Raw genomic sequence first — 17,088 nt, forward strand, 5'->3', positions numbered from 1 at the left:
AAGGTTCTTCTTACTTACTGTACATTGACATGTTCTTAAGTTTACAGAAGAATCACCTCTCTTGCTCGATAACTGATCGTGCTGGTTGTGCATAAGCTAGTTTTGTCGGAAAGGTCAATGTGTGTTGTCCACTTTTTATTGTGATTCTGCTGGTAAGCCTCATTTTTTGAAGTTACTATGCTTAACATGATTTTCTCTTTGATATGCCTTGTGATTATATTAAGCTACAACTTAGGATGAGCACCAAACATGTCTTCCACATTTTAAAATGGTTCGTGTCATATTCATTAGCAATATCATAACAGAAGTTTCAGTTCAGATTGGTTTTTTTTTACTCTTAAGGTCAACTATTTATGTAACTTAAATTATTGTTTTTGTCCTGGTGATAGTTGGGATCAGGCTAAGGTTAAGTCGTTGACTTGTTGTGAAGTATACATATCAAACTGCACCATCTTAGTCTCTTGTGCCAATAACCATTTCTTCCTTCAAAATGGCCAGCTCAATCCTCTACTTTTCCTTTGTTTTAATTCTCCCTTTTGTCTGTTCAATTCACTTTGACATAACTCGTTTCAACCAAAACAGTCCTGAAATATCATACCAAGGAGATGCAAGAGCAAACGGAGATTGCCGTTCCGGTTGGGCTACTTATGATAAAGAGGATTCCGGTATTACAAAGATCTTGTAATAGCTGCTAACAACTTCTCAGATGTTAGGAAGCTAGGGGAAGGTGGGTTTGGAGCGGTGTATAAAGGGTACTGAAACGGCTTAGATATGATGGTTGCTATAAAGAAGTTTGCGCGAGGGTCTAAGCAAGGGAGGAGAGAGTTCATAACGGAAGTAAAGATAATTTAGCAGCTTGAGACATCGATACCTTGTTCAACTCATTGGTTGGTGTCATGAAAAAGATGAATTTCTAATGGTATACGAGCTCATGCAAAGAATCTGATGTTTATAGCTTTGGAATTGTTACATTAGAGATTGTTACTGGAAGAAAATCTGTTGATCCGAGACAAGGAAGAGTTGAGCCTGAGACGAGCCTTGTAGAGAAAGTGTGGGAGTTGTATGGTAAAGGGGAAGTGATCACAGTTGTGGATGAGAAGCTCAGGGTTGATGGTTTTGATGAGAAGCAAGGAAGTGTCTTATGGTTGTAGGGCTATGGTGATAGGAAAGCTCATATCACTCTGTAAAGTGATAGGAAAGCTCATAAAATCTATAAAAATTATCTCTGTTTAATTTAGAATTTTTTTTATTTGTTTCATGTTTAATCTCAACGAAACACCAACAAGAGATATACTTTTTCTTATTTATTTATTCAATTTTAAAAATTATAGGTTATTTTTTTTCTTTTCCAAATTATTTACACAAGATCTTCTTACATTTGAATTTAATTTATAATTAGTTTTTGTCATATTTAGTGGTATGAATGTTAATGGTTAACATCTTATATTTTGATTATTTATGATATATGCAAAAACGGATATTTGTTAAGTCTTTTTTTCATACGAATATTGGTTTTCTGATTTTTTTTAGAAAATTAGAAAGTAATTTCATAAACTGATGAATATGATTTATAGTAAAAAATTAAAGAAGATCATCTAAGCATGAATCATTTTTATTTTATAATTATATTTTATTGTTTTATATCATTTGAAATTATATAATAATTATTATCAACATATGTATATTTAATAATACATTTAAAACTAGCCTTAGGTCCCAAGAAGGCTCGCACGGCACTGCAGTGATAATAATGTAACACGACTAATAATTAGTTATCAATCTGTAAATTTAACCATTCTGGCAGGAATGGTTTGGCACGGTCCTGCATGCATGAGGACGTTTTTCACGGTAGTAATATCTTTTTTTTTGGTGTTGAAAGAGATTTGAGGACATTATAGAAGTGATACACATAGGCGGATCGGATGGAAATGAACAAACGCTGTATGCAACGATGGAGTTGAATTCTCCCGCCATGATTCCAGGTATCCTAACCGAAGGGGTCTACGGGACCAAATACACCATCAATGGAAAACATGTATGGGCTCGAAAATTCATTCCCAGTCACAAATCCTACAACAATAATCTTCTTTCCCATTCATATGGAAACCTCTTCTAGTTACATATGTTTTTCTTGTTTTTTTTTTTTACCTTAAGAAGTTGTGAAGGGCATGTGCCCATTTCTACAAATTTGAGACCTATTTTTATTATGGAGGGGGTTAGGGGGATTTTCATTGGTGATTGACATGTGGTTGCATCTCTGAACTATTTTGCATGGACCAAGTTGGTCACTTTTCATACATCTTTCACTTTATGTCTATGCTATGCTAATCTTCCTTGGGCATTATGGGCACTCTTGTCCAAAAGTAACAAAAAATGATGTGAAAAAGAATTTTTTTAAAAAAGTTAACGATTTATTTCCACACAATAACTATCATATCTTAACAAATTCACACAAACTTTCATTCTCGTAATAATTGAACACAATTTAACTATCTCAAAACCGACACAAAGCGGTTACTGTTGGTTAACTAGCTTTTCATTAAAACGTTAACCAATAGTTAACCTAATTTAACCCAAATTACCCGATTAGAAAGGTTTAACCGGCATAAATGGACCAACAAACCTGAATCTAGAACTAAATCCTATAACCCAACCCAAAAACCCGACATATTTAACCCTAAAAATAATAACCCAAATCTGAAAAACTTGTTAACTCAATAGGTTCTAATTTCAAAATCGTAAATGAAAGTGAAGTTTGAGAGAAGATTGAAGTCAAAGAGAAAAAATTAAAGGCACCATAGATACAATATACTTATCTGTAATATTCGTTAAAAAAGAGATCTATATTTGCAGAGAAGCTGCGGAGAAGATGAAGTTTTACTAACAGATACGTAGGCTAGTAGTTATATGGGACTATATATATTAACTTTGTACGACAAAGATGCAATAGTCTGGTGGCTGGTGCCTTATTAAAAAGGGAAGCTGTCACAAGTTCGAACCTACGTATATAGATCTATCACTAATGTAAAAAATCTTGTTCAAAACATAACTAAATAAAAATAAAACAGTCACCAATTATACCCTAAAAAATAAAAGCAATATTTTCTAAAAAATCTTAATAAATTTGGATGATATAGTTTATTACTGTATTTGATAAAAGTTTTGATAAGTACGTATATTTTTAAATAGTAACGATCTATATTAAATTGGTATGTTATCTAGCTAATTAGAAAACAAAATTTACATTGTTTTTCTTTCTCATTTCTAAATCAATAGATTTAAAATAAAAAAATTGGATGATATATCTTAATTGATAATTTTTTGATAAGTACGTATATTTTTAAATAGTAATGATCTATATTAAATTGGTATGTTATCTAGCTAATTTTAGAAAACAAAATTTACATGGATTCGCTTTCGCATTTCTAAATCAATAGATTTTAAAGAAAAATTTGGATGATATAGTTTCTTTGATAAATTTTTTGATAAGTACGTATATTTTTAAATACTAATGATCTATATTAAATTGGTATGTTATCTAGCTAATTTAAGAAAATAAAGTTTACATCATTTCACTTTCGTATTTTTAAGTCAATAAAAAATTTGGATGATATAAGTTTATTTGATAAAAGTTTTGATAAGTATGTATATTTTTAAATAGTAACGATCTATATAAAATTGGTATGTTATCTAGCTAATTTTAGAAAACAAAATTTACATGGATTCGCTTTCGCATTTCTAAATCAATAAATTTTAAAGAAAAATAGTAATGTATTCAAAACAAAAACAAAGTTCTACTCACTTTTGACCGAGATTGAGCCAGTTAAACAGCTATCCGAAAAGAAATACTCAAAATTTTATCTATTGAGTTTGGACCATAATTCTGAACAATTTTATTTTACTTACTTGTATAATAAAAATAATTTCATTAATTATTATTTTTATTGATTAGACGAACATGTTATTTCTAGTAAAAATAATAAAAAAATATTTTAAATGAAAGTAAAATAAATATTTTCACATATATTAAAAATTAGGACATTTTTCTATTGCTATTTTACTAGCGGGTTTAACCCCAGTAAAAATAAAAAGTAATAAAAAAAGGAAACAAGAGGAGATTTATAGAAAGTCAAAGAATGTGTAAATTCATGAGAAGACTCTTAGTAAAGAAAATGAGGATATATACTCACCATTTCACTAGATACCACCCAAAGTAAACTCATATCCGCTAGTTGTCTAAACAAAAAGAAGAACTATCTGCATTCGTGTAAAAGTAATCAATGGATTCTTCATCGACAATATCCATCACGAGAGAAGAGTTGAATGCTTTTCACTTGTGTGACAGAGCACTTTTCTCTCGTCTTGTCATAACTCTAAGACGAGACATTGGCCAGTCTTATCAAGTTATGTGTTTTCTCCTCTATCTCGAGACGATTGCTCCTCACCTGAGAAACTTGATAGCGGATTTTGCCTCTTTAACGGACGTTTTCGTCAACATGGTCGCTGACCAAGTCGTGACGTGCATCAGCTGCTTGTCCTACGACGATTTTCCAGCATTCGTGACCCACTTGAGGAGAAACATCCTCTCCCCAGAGATACCTTATATCACGGATGTCACAAGAGGGTACCTAACTCTCATAGTCATCCACAACAACCGTGAAAACATTCTCTTTCATATGAAGAAGCATCTGATGCGTGTATGCGTCCAAGCTTTTGAGGATATATGTGTGCGTGCTGAGATGTACAACAAGGAGATTGAAGAGTGGGAAAAGGCGATAGCGGAGATGAGCCAGCTGGGAACTAGCAGTGTTGTTCAAAATGGTGAATCAAGTACTAGCCAGTTCTTGAGTCGTCGAGAAAACGCAGAAAATAGGACTATCTTCCTCACATTTTCTAAAGGATACCCAATTTCCAAAGCAGAAGTGTTTGCCTACTTCACCAGGTACTTAATCTATTATATAATCCAATGCATGCATGCAAGGCCAAGGCAGTGCCATTTTTTTTTCTAAATAACAGTGTAATACAATTATTAGTTATCAATCTATATACAGTAGAACTTCAATAAATTAATAATTTTGGGACTTTGAAATTTTATAATTTATACAGATATTAATCTACAAAAAATTTCTTATTTAGATTTTTTATTTTAAGATATATTTATTTTAAGATAAGAAAAATATTTGTTTTTAGTTTATAGACATTAATTGTTATTTTTTAAAAACATTTGACATTTATATTAGTTCTATTATATTATTTGTTGTATATAATATATATTGCATAGAACTTAAATGTGGTTTTAGATATAATATTACTAAATCTCATCAAAAATATATGAATTTTTAAGAAAATATAAAGATAATTTCATTGTGAATATAAAACAAACAATATAATAACAGGTTTTTACTTATATAAAATATGTATACATATAAGTTATTAATTTATAATTTTAATGGGACCATATATTTACATAGAATTTTTTTAAAAAATATTATTTTATTATTTTATCGATTTGCGTCAAATTTTGAACCGGTCCAAGTTGAAACCGGCGAAATTTATTAATTTATAGAAATTATTAATTTATCGAGTATTAATTTATAGATGTTTTATTTTATATATTTTAACTACTCTGGCTGGAATGGTTTGGCACGGCCATGCATGCAAGTGGTTGAAGTTTTTCACGGTAGTAATTATTTTCTTTTTGGTGTTGGTGTTGAAGGAGATTTGGGGAAATTGTAGAAGCGATACACATGGGTGGAGCGGGAGAGAATGAACAAACGCTGTATGCAACGATGCAGTTAAGTTCTGTCTCCAAAGTTCCAGAGATTCTAACCGAAGACAGGACCCAATACATCATCAATGGAAAACATGTTTGGGCTCGAAAATTCATTCCCAGTCACAAATCCTCCTAGCTCCCATCATCTTTCTCCCCATTCCTATGGAAACTTTTTCTAGTTTCATATGTTTTTCTTGTTTTTTTTTTTAATTTATCTTAAGGAGTTGCGAAGGGCATCACATGCCCATTTCTACAAATTTGAGACCTATTTTTATTATTGAGGGGGTGGGGACTTTCATTGGTGATTGACATTTGGTTTTATCTTTGAACTATTTTTGCATGGACTCAAGTTGTTCATTTTTCAAAGATCTTATGGGCACTCTTGTCCAAAATAAATAAGCTTTTGGGACCCCAAAAGGCTGTGTTGGTGTGATAAAAAAGAAACAAAATTGATCACTCACGGCTTCATTTTTCACATCCCGGAGTATGTATAAGGATCTGACATCGTTACCTGCCGGCCATAGTAATCCAGAGCTATACTCTGGCCAAGTACACTGCCGATGGTTCTGATGCCATTAATGTTCAGGAACTTCAACATGATGTAGTCCAGTCCTCCTTGCATCCAGGTGTTCAGATCTGGATTCTCTCTTACTTCATACTCTGCAATTTTAAAGAAACCAAAGATATCAAAGTTACAACACAGCACCATTAATAAGTTTTTAGCAGCTCATCCAAAAAGAGAGTGGAACTGAATTCACCATCTTTTCTCATCTCAGACAGCAAACCAGAAGAATGCCTCTCCACGACTTTAAGATACTCATCAACCTCGTGTTCCCGTACATTAAACAAGACAATCGATCCATACTGGAATACCACCATGTAAATGCACTCACTCCCACTTATGCAACCACCAGTACCCTGAATCAACAACATCAACCTTTACTGTGATAAGTAATCCAGTGAATCAGTTAAGCAAAAGATACTAAAAGTGTACTAATTTCCAGCCAAAATGATAGGAATGCGAGGCCTTCGATTAAACAAGCCATCCAAGTGTTGAATCTTGAAGCACCATTGCCTCATCTTCCTATTAAAATGCCTGTTGCAACTTATCATGTCTCGTCTACTGGAACGTCGGTGAGCTCTGGTGGTGCCATTGCAACGTTTTCAAGTGCTCAAGTTGGTCGTTGAGGAGATCTATGTCGTGTGTGTGTGTGTTATATTTTAGTGATTTTGCGTCTGTGTAACCGATAGTACTTGTTTCTGTTACTCTTTGCTTGTGAAAGAAGTTTCTACAATTGAAGCTGACTATTTACTATTTCAATCTCTAAATGAAATGTATACTGACAAAATTCAAGAACCATGGAGTTGCCTGACTGAAATGTCATATCATAAGAGAATATCTAGTGTAAATGTCATACTAATTTGAGTGTAATTTATCAAACAGAAAATCGGTTGAACCGACTTCTCTAACTGAAATTCTTCAGATTGGTGAGTTTGGTGGCCATTTGATTTAATTCTTTTGGAAAGAGATACATACACATAACCTTTGTTGAGAGAGAAATAGTTATGGTATTAGCGGGTTTAGTTCAACAACTATCACATTTTAAGTAACCCTTCATGCTTACATGCGATTGTTTGTTTTTATAGAAGACTAAAATTTACCACTAATTCACTTTTAGATAACCAAAACAGTAGAAACGAGTAAGTAAATTACCAATCGATATTCGTATGATCAATAAAATAGAACAAAGTTTTCTTTTGCTTGTGGACTATCAATATTCGAATTGATTATTATGGAAAATTTAGAGAGATAATTACTAAAAATAGGATTTTTGGTTTCACTTGAGTTGTCTCACGGAAAGTTGGTTGATTGCTAATGCCTTTAGGTGATAAAAGACTCAATTCACGCCTAATCAATCTATCTTGTAGTAATCAATTAGAAATCATCTGAAATTTTTCTTTATTATTCGCAGTCTCATTGGTACAAGTTTAGAGGTGGGGGTCTCAAACGTTGTCAGACATGACACTAGTGGTTACATTGAGAGAAAAATGACAATTTATTCAAACCACCAGAGATTAAAGCCATCATTACGAATGATATCATCAACTTTTAAATCTTTTAATTACAAGAGATTATATAGTAGAAGCTTGCTTTTCGTATAGTGGCCCGAATGAAAGTGATGCTATTTGTGAATAAAAAAAGGATCATGGTTGCACATTTAAAAAATAAATGATCGATGGCTTAACTTGTTAGTCAAATTTGTCTGCCATATGTTTCCTTTCTTTATGGCGCCAAGAAATTCGAAGCAGAAATAATTCGACAGCACATTCACCATTTGTCAATTTAAAACGAAGATTTGCCAACTCCTATTACTTGCAAATACATTACATACACAACTCCTAGACCATTTGCCAATTCTAATCTTTAATTGTGCGTCATTTAAAACCATACCAGAAGGAAAAAAAATGTGAAGCCGTCATACAAATTCTAGACCATCAAATCGAAAGTTCAACTATTTAAAAACATATAAATATACTGAAATGCAAGAAAAGTAAGTTTGCTAAGCAAGCAAACAAAACCATAAAAATGTGCATATTTCACATGTGCTTTTTTATTTCTTCGTCACAAAATTAGCTATATGGGGGAGAATATAATTTGAGTGAAATGCAATCTGAATAAAATAAATATTTAAGTTGATCACAAGCAAAGGTGATGTGTCTTATTTATTTATTTGTCGAAAATTCTCCAGATATTTCATCCGTCGAGTCCGTTTTTATATATAGTAAATGCATTAGTCATGGCATCAATCTCTAATCCTTTCTTCTTCCTCAAAACTATTAATTTAGGCACGTGAAAGATTAAAAACCAACAAAACAGAACTTGAATTGACTTGCAGTTGAAAGTAAAAAAAAAAGAAACAAAAGTTGAATTGCGTAGGTGGATTTGTATAAATATAGCAGAGATTCCAAATCATCTCCACTCAGCACAGCTGACTCTTACAACTTTCTGACTCTTCCAAGAATAGCATTTTATCTCTCTCAGGATAACAAACAAAACAAAACAAAACAAAAGTTTCTCATAAAACCTCTCTGTTTTCTTGTTTCCTCAGAGAGATGCAATATTTTTCTTTGATTTATTTCTTATGCTTCTGGGAATTTTTTTAACTTGATGCCAAGGCTTCCTCTCTTATTGGAGGGCAACACAGAGAAAGAAGAAGGTAAATAAAAAACCATTGGAGCTATGGCTGTCGAAGGTAAACCTAAACCTTGCTTTTTTGGCTGTTAAGAAACTGAAAAAAAAAACTGATTTACTTTCATATTTTGTTTTCTGGGTTAAAAAAAAAACTTGATGACAAAAAAAAAATTCCATTTATTTAAATTCATGGGTGGGTGGTGCTCTGAGGAATTTACAAAATTAATTAGGTTATTTTCATCATCATCATGATACTAGAAATCACTTTTTTTGTTTGGTATCCCTCATAACAGAGACAGAGAAGAAGAAAGAAAGCAAAGAGGAACAAGAGATAGAGCTTCACAGGAACGACTTAGGCCTCGAACGTTCATCATCATCAGGTGTACTTGGCATCACAATAATGATGGATCCAGACATAGACAATAGCAGCACTTATTACAGTACTTGCAGCTCTTGCTCGCCTGACCATGAATCATTATCGTCTCCATTTTCGAATACTCCTAATAAAATCGTTTCGTCTTCCTACCATGGTGGTCTTCAATGGAACAAAATGATTGAATCCATCAAGAAGAAGTCCATAAGAAGATTCACTGTCATTCCTCTCCTCGCAAGTTACGAATTAACTCGTAAAAACTTGCGTCGCAAGCAACCAAAGTTCCCTTTCCCTCCCTCTGAGAATGGCTTCCCCTGTGAACGTTTCTTTATGCCTAAACCCTCGTGGCGAAACTTCACCTACGAAGAGCTCGCTGCAGCCACCGATGATTTCAATCCTGGTTAAGACACATCTAAACCCTTTATTCAACATATTTGGACTTAGTTTCTGATGTATAGGTTTGTTTTTGTTTGTTTAGAGAATATGATTGGGAAGGGAGGACATGCGGAGGTATACAAAGGGGTGTTGCCTGATGGTGAGACGGTGGCGATCAAGAAACTTATGAGTCACGCAAAGGAGGAAGAAGATAGAGTGAGTGATTTCCTCTCAGAGCTAGGTATAATCGCACATGTAAACCACCCAAACGCAGCGCGGCTTCGAGGTTTCAGCAGTGATCGTGGTTTGCATTTTGTGCTTGAGTACGCTCCCCATGGCAGCCTCTCTACAAAGCTCTTTGGTACTGAAAATCTTGTTTCTACCTTTTTTTTTTCCAGACAATGTCTGAGATCTTTTGTCTCTTTGATCTTTTGTAGGATCAGAAGAGTGTCTGGAGTGGAAGATAAGGTATAAAGTGGCTCTAGGTATAGCTGATGGTCTAAGTTATCTTCACAATGTTTGCCCTAGACGGATCATTCACCGTGACATCAAAGCTTCTAACATATTACTCAGCCGAGATTACGATGCTCAGGTAAATGTTAATGACATTAGTATCTGCTTTCCAGGGCCGACCGGATCTGGATACAGCCGAGTGAAACATTGGTCTTGATCTCTAAATTTTTTAAAGTTTTATATAGGCATAGTAGACCTCCAAACTATATTTTCTTTCCATTAAAATTCTTTAAAAAAATTGTTTATAGCCTCCAAAATCTCAAATCCTACTTTGCCGTTTGGATATTCAGAACCATGAATACATATATATCTTGTTTCAGATTTCGGATTTTGGACTAGCAAAATGGCTTCCAGAGAACTGGGATCATCATGTTGTGTTTCCCATCGAAGGAACATTCGGGTAAAAAAAGATATAAAACCTTCATTGTTTGAGGTTTAGAGTTTAGGGTTCGATGATCTCTGGTTTCATTGGCTTCTTCAGGTATATGGCTCCAGAATACTTCATACATGGCATTGTTGATGAGAAGATCGATGTGTTTGCCTTTGGTGTGTTGCTTCTAGAGATCATAACCAGTCGTAGGGCTGTTGATACAGCCAGCAGACAAAGCATCGTTGCATGGGTAATGATAATAATGTATCTGAATCTCTCTCTATTCAGAATCATCAAAAGTGATTGTTGTTTTACCTTTTCTCGTGATAATACATAGGCAAAACCTTTTCTGGAGAAGAACAGCGTTGAGGACATTGTGGATCCTCGGCTAGGAAATGAGTTTGATCCAACAGAGATGAAACGAGTGATGCTAACAGCTTCAATGTGTATACATCATATAGCCACAATGCGACCTGACATGACCCGGGTATGCTTTCTCAACCAAATTAACCTTGAGCCAAAACAACTACACATGGCTTGTGTACCGGTTTTAATATGAGTTCTTGGTGCAGGTGGTGCAGCTGTTGCGTGGGGAAGACAGCCCAGCTGAGCTAGAGCTGCAGCAGAAGCCAGGTGAAGGAGGGGCGGTGATTGCGAACGCGTGCGATCTACAGGATCACACCTCCTCCTCATACCTCAACGAACTCATCCGACACAGGCAACTCCTGATGGAGTGAGTTAGAAACAATCAAATTTAATTCAATCTCTAATAACAAATGTGTTTATGCTCCCACTTTAGTCCCTTATTCTCTTTGGCCTTTTCCTTAACTGAGTTTTTGCTTTTTTTTTTATTATTCTCCATTGGTTGCTTCTTTTATTTCCTCAACCAAAACTGTGAATATCATCAACATGTGTCTTCTATGTTGTTCTACTTAACTTTGTTTAGCCTCAACCCCCAAGGAGTTGTTAATTTGTTAAAATAGTCCATTGCTAGTCTCTTATCAGTCTACAGAAAGAGAGCGAGCCAATTGGTCACACATAGAGTTTACGTTTGATACAATAATAACCCCAAAAGTTTTCGATTCTTCAACTTTTAACCCCATCTACTCCTGCCTAAACAACAATTAATGAAAGAAAGAAAACAAGAAGCAGAGACGCAAGTGAGATTTTCCATATCCTTCTAGTCAGCTTTATGAGTTAGCCAGAATCAAGAAGTTGAACATTAGCGCAGTGAGAAAGAAGATGTATCCCTTAAAAGACATTAAAAAACTAAAAAAAAAAAACGGACTCCATCAAATCACATGACGTGATTGATTCTAGTAAGACTGGTTAGGCCACAAGAAGAACTCAGCTGCATTTGGCGCCATTAGTCCCATTGACCCTTGAACGTTGGAGTTATTATTATTAGACGCTGCCGAGTCAGATGCTGCATGAAAATGCTGAAAGAAGTTCTGCTGTTGTTGTTGCTGTTGATGATGGTAAAGAGCAGCTGCGTCAAAAGGGATTCCGCATGGAATCATCTGAGACTGAACATCCGAGTTAGGACAAAGAGCGAAGTTAATGCTACTGTTATTGGTAGATGACTGAAGCTGAAGCTGTTGTTGTTGTTGCTGAAGATGGTGGAGCTGTTGTTGATGATGACCAACGTTTGGTTTCTGCTCTGCTGAAGCAGCAGATTCCAAAGAGAGCTTAAGACGTTTTGCTGCACCACCAATGGGAAGTGCACTCTTCATGATGGCTTCAACGTCGTAACGGTTCATCTCGAAGTTGGTTACAGCGTTTATTCCTCTGAATTTGATCGCTGCTATGTCGTACGCCTCAGCCGCTTCCTCTTCCGTTGCTACAACGAACAAACATCAGAACCTTAACTAAATAACTAACCACAGCTTTCAGACAGAAGTCTTTACTGACTGGACTTACCAAAGGTTCCGAGGTAAAGATCTTTGTTGCCGGCAACACGGCCAATCCTTGCTTGCCAACGTCCTTGTTGATGATGCCTTGTCACACCTCTGTATATGGAAGCTCCTCTCGAGAATCCGCTACTCTTCCTGTATCATATCCGGTTTAGCCTTATGGTTACTATTTTAAACATTATGTAAACTGGTTATGGGATCTTACCTCCTAAGGGAAGCAATGAACTCTAGTTTGGTCATGTGCTTCATTTCTTCTAATTCTTTTGAGTAATTAGCAATCTAGATTCATTACAATGGATTAGTAAAGAGAAAACAATTAACCGAATAAACCAGAAGAAGAGAAAGAAGATGTTTACAGGAAAGTTGGTGGTAGCAGCAGCATTCCAGTATTTAAGAGCTGCTAAATCATAAGCTCGAGCTGCTTTATCTTCTTTGTCATATCCACCTGAATCATTCACAAAACAATTATATTAAAGACATGTAAAATATTTATTTACTGTCACTGTAAAGAACTAAGTGAGAGATTGCTCTTACCCAAGTATACTGTTGATTTAAGCAAAAGCCAGCGGTCCATGCAAAGAAAAGGCAAAAATTATCAGTTTTGCTTAAACGAGATGTAACAAAGATCTTCTGACACATACAAACACTTGTTCTCTAATGCAAGAAGATAATTTTTTTTTTTTTTTTTTTGAAACTGAATGCAAGAAGATAATGCTCAAGGTAAATTAATTATCAACCAAACATGTTTGAGATTTTTTAATGGTTACTGATATTCAGAAAGTAAAAATGATAGAAATTTGAAAAAAATTAAACAAAAAAAGAGAGTTTTGGATGGGGTCAAACCCTAGATCCCCACTCTTGTGATGGTGGTGGTACTGGTATAGCCCAAAGCAAAACAAAATTTAAAAATAAAGCAAAAGCCACTGAGAATGTTCAGACTTTGCTTTGCTGATGTGAACACTACACATAAATCAATCTGACACCTTATGGACAGCAGAAACACTACACACACTTTGAATTTTCATTTATTAATTTGAAATTCTTGATCTTTCTTCACACTGTAAGAAACATCATGTTTGGGATTCAAAATCAAATCTCTGTTTAACCCAAGTACTCCTCACTTTAAACCCTATGAAGCTAAAGACTAAGGAAATAGTCCAATGGTCTCACATCACAAAGCCTACATAACATCAAAATCAAATATGCTTTAACACAATGCATGTAGGTGAAGAGAAATAAGGGAATAGAGGGTCAAAGTGGGACCATATACATGTCAAATCAAAGAGACAGAGTTTGCATCATATAGGCAATGCCATGGGGACCCATCTTATGTACCTTTTAGGCTTTAGTATGGTGTAAGTGTGAAATAAGAGAATTTTGAAAGGAAATGAAAATGTAATAAAAGACAAAGGAACAAAATGGCGGCACCCTTCTGCTAAATATATGAAAAATCAACAACAACTATATTATATAGATGACTCTTTTTTTGCCTAAGTACTGACTCAAAAGTATTTATTGTCTAAGTTAAAAACTTTGGCTCACTTTCACAAACGAAAATACCCAAAGTTACAAAACATTAATCATCATATAAAGATGTAGACAGATCAATAAAATAAAAGGAAAAAAGGTAAAGCTTCTTTTGAATCTTTGCATTCAATTTCTTTGACAAAACTCTTGTCCTATAGTTCACACTCTTCTTAATCTAATCCTATTAAAAATCCCACTTAAAGAAATGATTCACAAGAACAACGTAAGGCCTAAACGACATATGATAAAAACCAAAATAAACACACGGATTGCAAATTTGCAATTCATGATGTCAACAAAGTTTGTAATAGTAAAATGGAAATCAAATTAAAAAAGAAAAAAAAATGTATACCTTGACGTCCTTTCCTGGCTTGACCTTCTCTCCTACAGCTATTATCCCATAGATGAGCTTCATATCTTCCCGTCCATCTATGTCTGCATCAATCAAATTTTACATTAATACTTACTTCGCATTTAAAAATTAGGATTTTAATAAATGTCTTTTGACTAATCACAAAGTAATGTATACTTCACTTTAATAAGCATTTTAAAATGTCCTAATCACAAACACAAGTCCTTTTTTTTTTGATCAAAAACACAAGTCCTTAATTTCGAACTTACCTTGTAACTCCTCTGTAAATAGAAGTCCTTTGTCCGAACGTATCAGCGACCTTCTTGTTAGAACAATCTGATGTCTCCACCGTCACAACAGGCTTCTCCTTCTCAGAATCTCTCTTCTCACTGTTGTTGTTGATTCTTTCAACATTGTAATGATGCTCAGTGATCTGATTAGTATCATTACTAGTCCTGTGATTAGCGTTGTTAATGTTAACTCCAAGCGACAAAGCACCTCCAGTGCTAGCTCCACCGTGAAAACCTAGCTCAGGACCTGAGGATTCGACCACGTGTCCCAAATACTCTCCGGCGAGATGAGTCCGGGCTATGGAGGCAGAGTCGTCGACTTCGGAACCGGAGTTAGTCGAGAAGGCGGTTTGAAAACCGGCCATGGTTTTGTTGAAGTCAGGGTTGTGATCAGAGTAAAACCCGGTTTGGTTTTGGTTTTGGTTTTGGTGGTGACGTGGATCGTAGATTTGAGAGAGGGAAGAAGAGTCTTGTGTTTCGCTTTGGCTGTTGTCGGAGTAACGCACGTCACCACCGAGAAAATCTTCCAGCTTTGGGATGTGACTCTGAGAATGAGTTTGTGAGTCCACGAACGTCGTTAGGATTGTTGAATCTGCCATCGAAGCTGCTGCTGCTTCTTTGAAAAACAACTCCTGAGGCTTTTGGTTCGTCCAGCCTTATTAAAAATCAATACACAAACACACCACAATAAGAAGATGAAATCATGAAACAACAAAGATCACGAGAAGTCTATATTTTTCCGTATAAGAGAAGAAAAAATCTAATTTTTTTATAAAATAATTGTTTGCCTTTCTCGGGAAACAGACAAAGTCAGAGAGAAACACGAGGGGAGGCTGAGCTCAGCAACTCGGTTTGGTGTTTATAGGATAATAAAGCTACGAAGTCGGTTACTAAAGCCTATTACTTACAACAAGAGGGCATTGTACTTTGTTGTAAACACTACAATCATTCGTGTTTCGTTTTGTCGTACCGCACAGAGAGGAAAATAAAAAAGAAAGAAGTTAAATATTATTACCATAGAAATTATCGAGGAGATAAGGAGAGGAGGAAGCGGCGGAAGAAGCGTCATAGGACACAAACTGAGACTGATCATCAGATGACCTCAACATCTCCATTGGTGACAAAGAAAACGTTAACCAGTTCGTCATCGGAGCCATCAACTTTCCCTTTTTTGTGATTCTGCGGAAAATGATTTTAAAAAAAAATTAAGAAGAAACCCAGAAAAATGTTTGTTTCTTTTTTTTTCTTTTCTAAAATACAAACCTGAGCAAGCGTTACACTAATGAGCTTTGAGAGAACTTCTGCATTTGTTGTTGAGAAGAAGACTATGGAATATAAACGATAATCACGAGGTTTTTTTTATGTCAGAAGATCTGTCTATTGCATGTAAGAAATATAAGTTGGAAGCTTTAAGGAGATCAATCAAGGAAGCAAATGCATGTAAACAGTTGTCTGAGATTTTTTTTTTAAATGAAGATGGAAGCAGATGCAGAAGCTCTTTAAGGAACGTCTCAGACGTGTACTTATAAAAGAAAGGGAGAGAAGGAAATCGTTTCCCTTTAATCATAAAAATAATAATACATTTTGCAGTAGAGAGAGAGAGAGAATGTGCATGTAGAGAGATAGGAGAGAGAGAGAGTTAAAAAAGTAGAGCGGTTTCTTCTGTGTCGCCCGGCGTAATACCGGAGGAGATTTTTGAGAGAGAGCGATTTTAGCTTTAACTTTTTCTTGTTTTGAATTTTTTTTTACCGATTATTGAAAAGGTTAAAACTCTCTTCTCTTATGAATTATGATGTATCAGTTAGTTCAATTTTGTTATGACCGGTTACATAAATTTTGTTTGCATGTATTTCAATTTTTACAACTTTGACTGTCTGCTAGCGAAGGTTTTTATACCAAGCGTTTTCATACATACAAACACAAGAAATAAGTGATAACATTTTCTTTGGTCGGCAGCAAAAAATGAGATCTATTTTTACAAATGTCACTTATTTTTCAGTTAACAAACAGACAAATAATAGTATTCCAAAACAATAATAATGTCAAAATGTTTATCGCGGGAACACCAGAACTAGTAAAATTGTACAACGATATGTTTCCTTTTGGTTATAAAATCCGACACATTATATTCTGAAAAATAACTAAATTGTAGATAAAGAAATGGATTTGTTAATATTAAGTTATTAACATTCTAACATTTTCATGTGAATAGAACTACGGAGGAGAAATTTTGGCCAGAAGAAGGTTGCAAAAGATGTTGGAGATTAGGGGTGGGCACTTTACCCGATATCCGAAGTGGCACCCGAACCCGATCCGAAAAACCCGAACCGAAATCCGAACCGAAGTAACAAAATACCTGAACGGGTATTGAATTAGGAGAGATTGGATACCCGAACCCGAATGGATAAT

General features: G+C 34.8%; 3 protein-coding genes across 4 annotated transcripts; 2 read left to right on the forward strand and 1 right to left on the reverse strand.

The window, feature by feature from the left end:
* Positions 1-170: 170 nt before the first annotated feature.
* LOC106369976 lies at positions 171-5,156 on the forward strand. Its single transcript, XM_048742424.1, has one exon. The coding sequence runs from the start codon at positions 4,281-4,283 to the stop codon at positions 5,007-5,009; it is 729 nt and encodes a 242-aa protein (XP_048598381.1). The 5' UTR covers positions 171-4,280; the 3' UTR covers positions 5,010-5,156.
* A 3,172-nt stretch (positions 5,157-8,328) lies between these two features.
* LOC106435321 (receptor-like cytosolic serine/threonine-protein kinase RBK1) lies at positions 8,329-11,577 on the forward strand. 2 transcript variants are annotated; one of them, XM_048742426.1, is made up of 8 exons: positions 8,329-8,991; positions 9,260-9,739; positions 9,818-10,075; positions 10,152-10,306; positions 10,548-10,627; positions 10,709-10,847; positions 10,935-11,084; positions 11,170-11,577. In XM_048742426.1, exons 1-8 carry the CDS (start codon positions 8,943-8,945, stop codon positions 11,332-11,334), a joined length of 1,476 nt encoding a protein of 491 aa, XP_048598383.1. In that variant the 5' UTR covers positions 8,329-8,942; the 3' UTR covers positions 11,335-11,577. The 2 variants fall into 2 exon arrangements, with proteins under 2 accessions (XP_048598383.1, XP_048598384.1); XM_048742427.1 differs by having other exon boundaries at positions 8,399-9,027.
* A 166-nt stretch (positions 11,578-11,743) lies between these two features.
* LOC125579068 (AP2-like ethylene-responsive transcription factor AIL6) lies at positions 11,744-16,332 on the reverse strand. The gene is made up of 9 exons (XM_048742425.1): positions 15,943-16,332; positions 15,695-15,858; positions 14,659-15,334; positions 14,390-14,472; positions 13,045-13,053; positions 12,867-12,955; positions 12,716-12,789; positions 12,518-12,645; positions 11,744-12,437 (listed from the first exon to the last, which is right to left on the reverse strand). The coding sequence occupies exons 2-9, from the start codon at positions 15,834-15,836 to the stop codon at positions 11,914-11,916; spliced, it is 1,725 nt and encodes a 574-aa protein (XP_048598382.1). The 5' UTR covers positions 15,837-15,858; positions 15,943-16,332; the 3' UTR covers positions 11,744-11,913.
* Positions 16,333-17,088: the final 756 nt, after the last annotated feature.

This window comes from Brassica napus, chromosome A10, assembly GCF_020379485.1.
Source record: "Brassica napus cultivar Da-Ae chromosome A10, Da-Ae, whole genome shotgun sequence".
NCBI classification, from domain to species: domain Eukaryota; kingdom Viridiplantae; phylum Streptophyta; class Magnoliopsida; order Brassicales; family Brassicaceae; genus Brassica; species Brassica napus.

Bases quoted from the DNA above. Each gene is read 5' to 3' on its own strand.
- LOC106435321 (XM_048742426.1), top strand. From the start codon at position 8,943: ATGCCAAGGCTTCCTCTCTTATTGGAGGGCAACACAGAGAAAGAAGAA. The intron at 10,076-10,151 runs GTACTGAAAATC...GATCTTTTGTAG, and splicing joins CCTCTCTACAAAGCTCTTTG to GATCAGAAGAGTGTCTGGAG. The intron at 10,628-10,708 runs GTAAAAAAAGAT...TGGCTTCTTCAG, and splicing joins CCCATCGAAGGAACATTCGG to GTATATGGCTCCAGAATACT.
- LOC106369976 (XM_048742424.1), top strand. From the start codon at position 4,281: ATGGATTCTTCATCGACAATATCCATCACGAGAGAAGAGTTGAATGCT.
- LOC125579068 (XM_048742425.1), bottom strand. From the start codon at position 15,836: ATGGCTCCGATGACGAACTGGTTAACGTTTTCTTTGTCACCAATGGAG. The intron at 15,335-15,694 runs GTAATAATATTT...ATTTTTAATAAG, and splicing joins TCTCCTCGATAATTTCTATG to GCTGGACGAACCAAAAGCCT. The intron at 12,646-12,715 runs GTAAGATCCCAT...GATATGATACAG, and splicing joins TTCATTGCTTCCCTTAGGAG to GAAGAGTAGCGGATTCTCGA.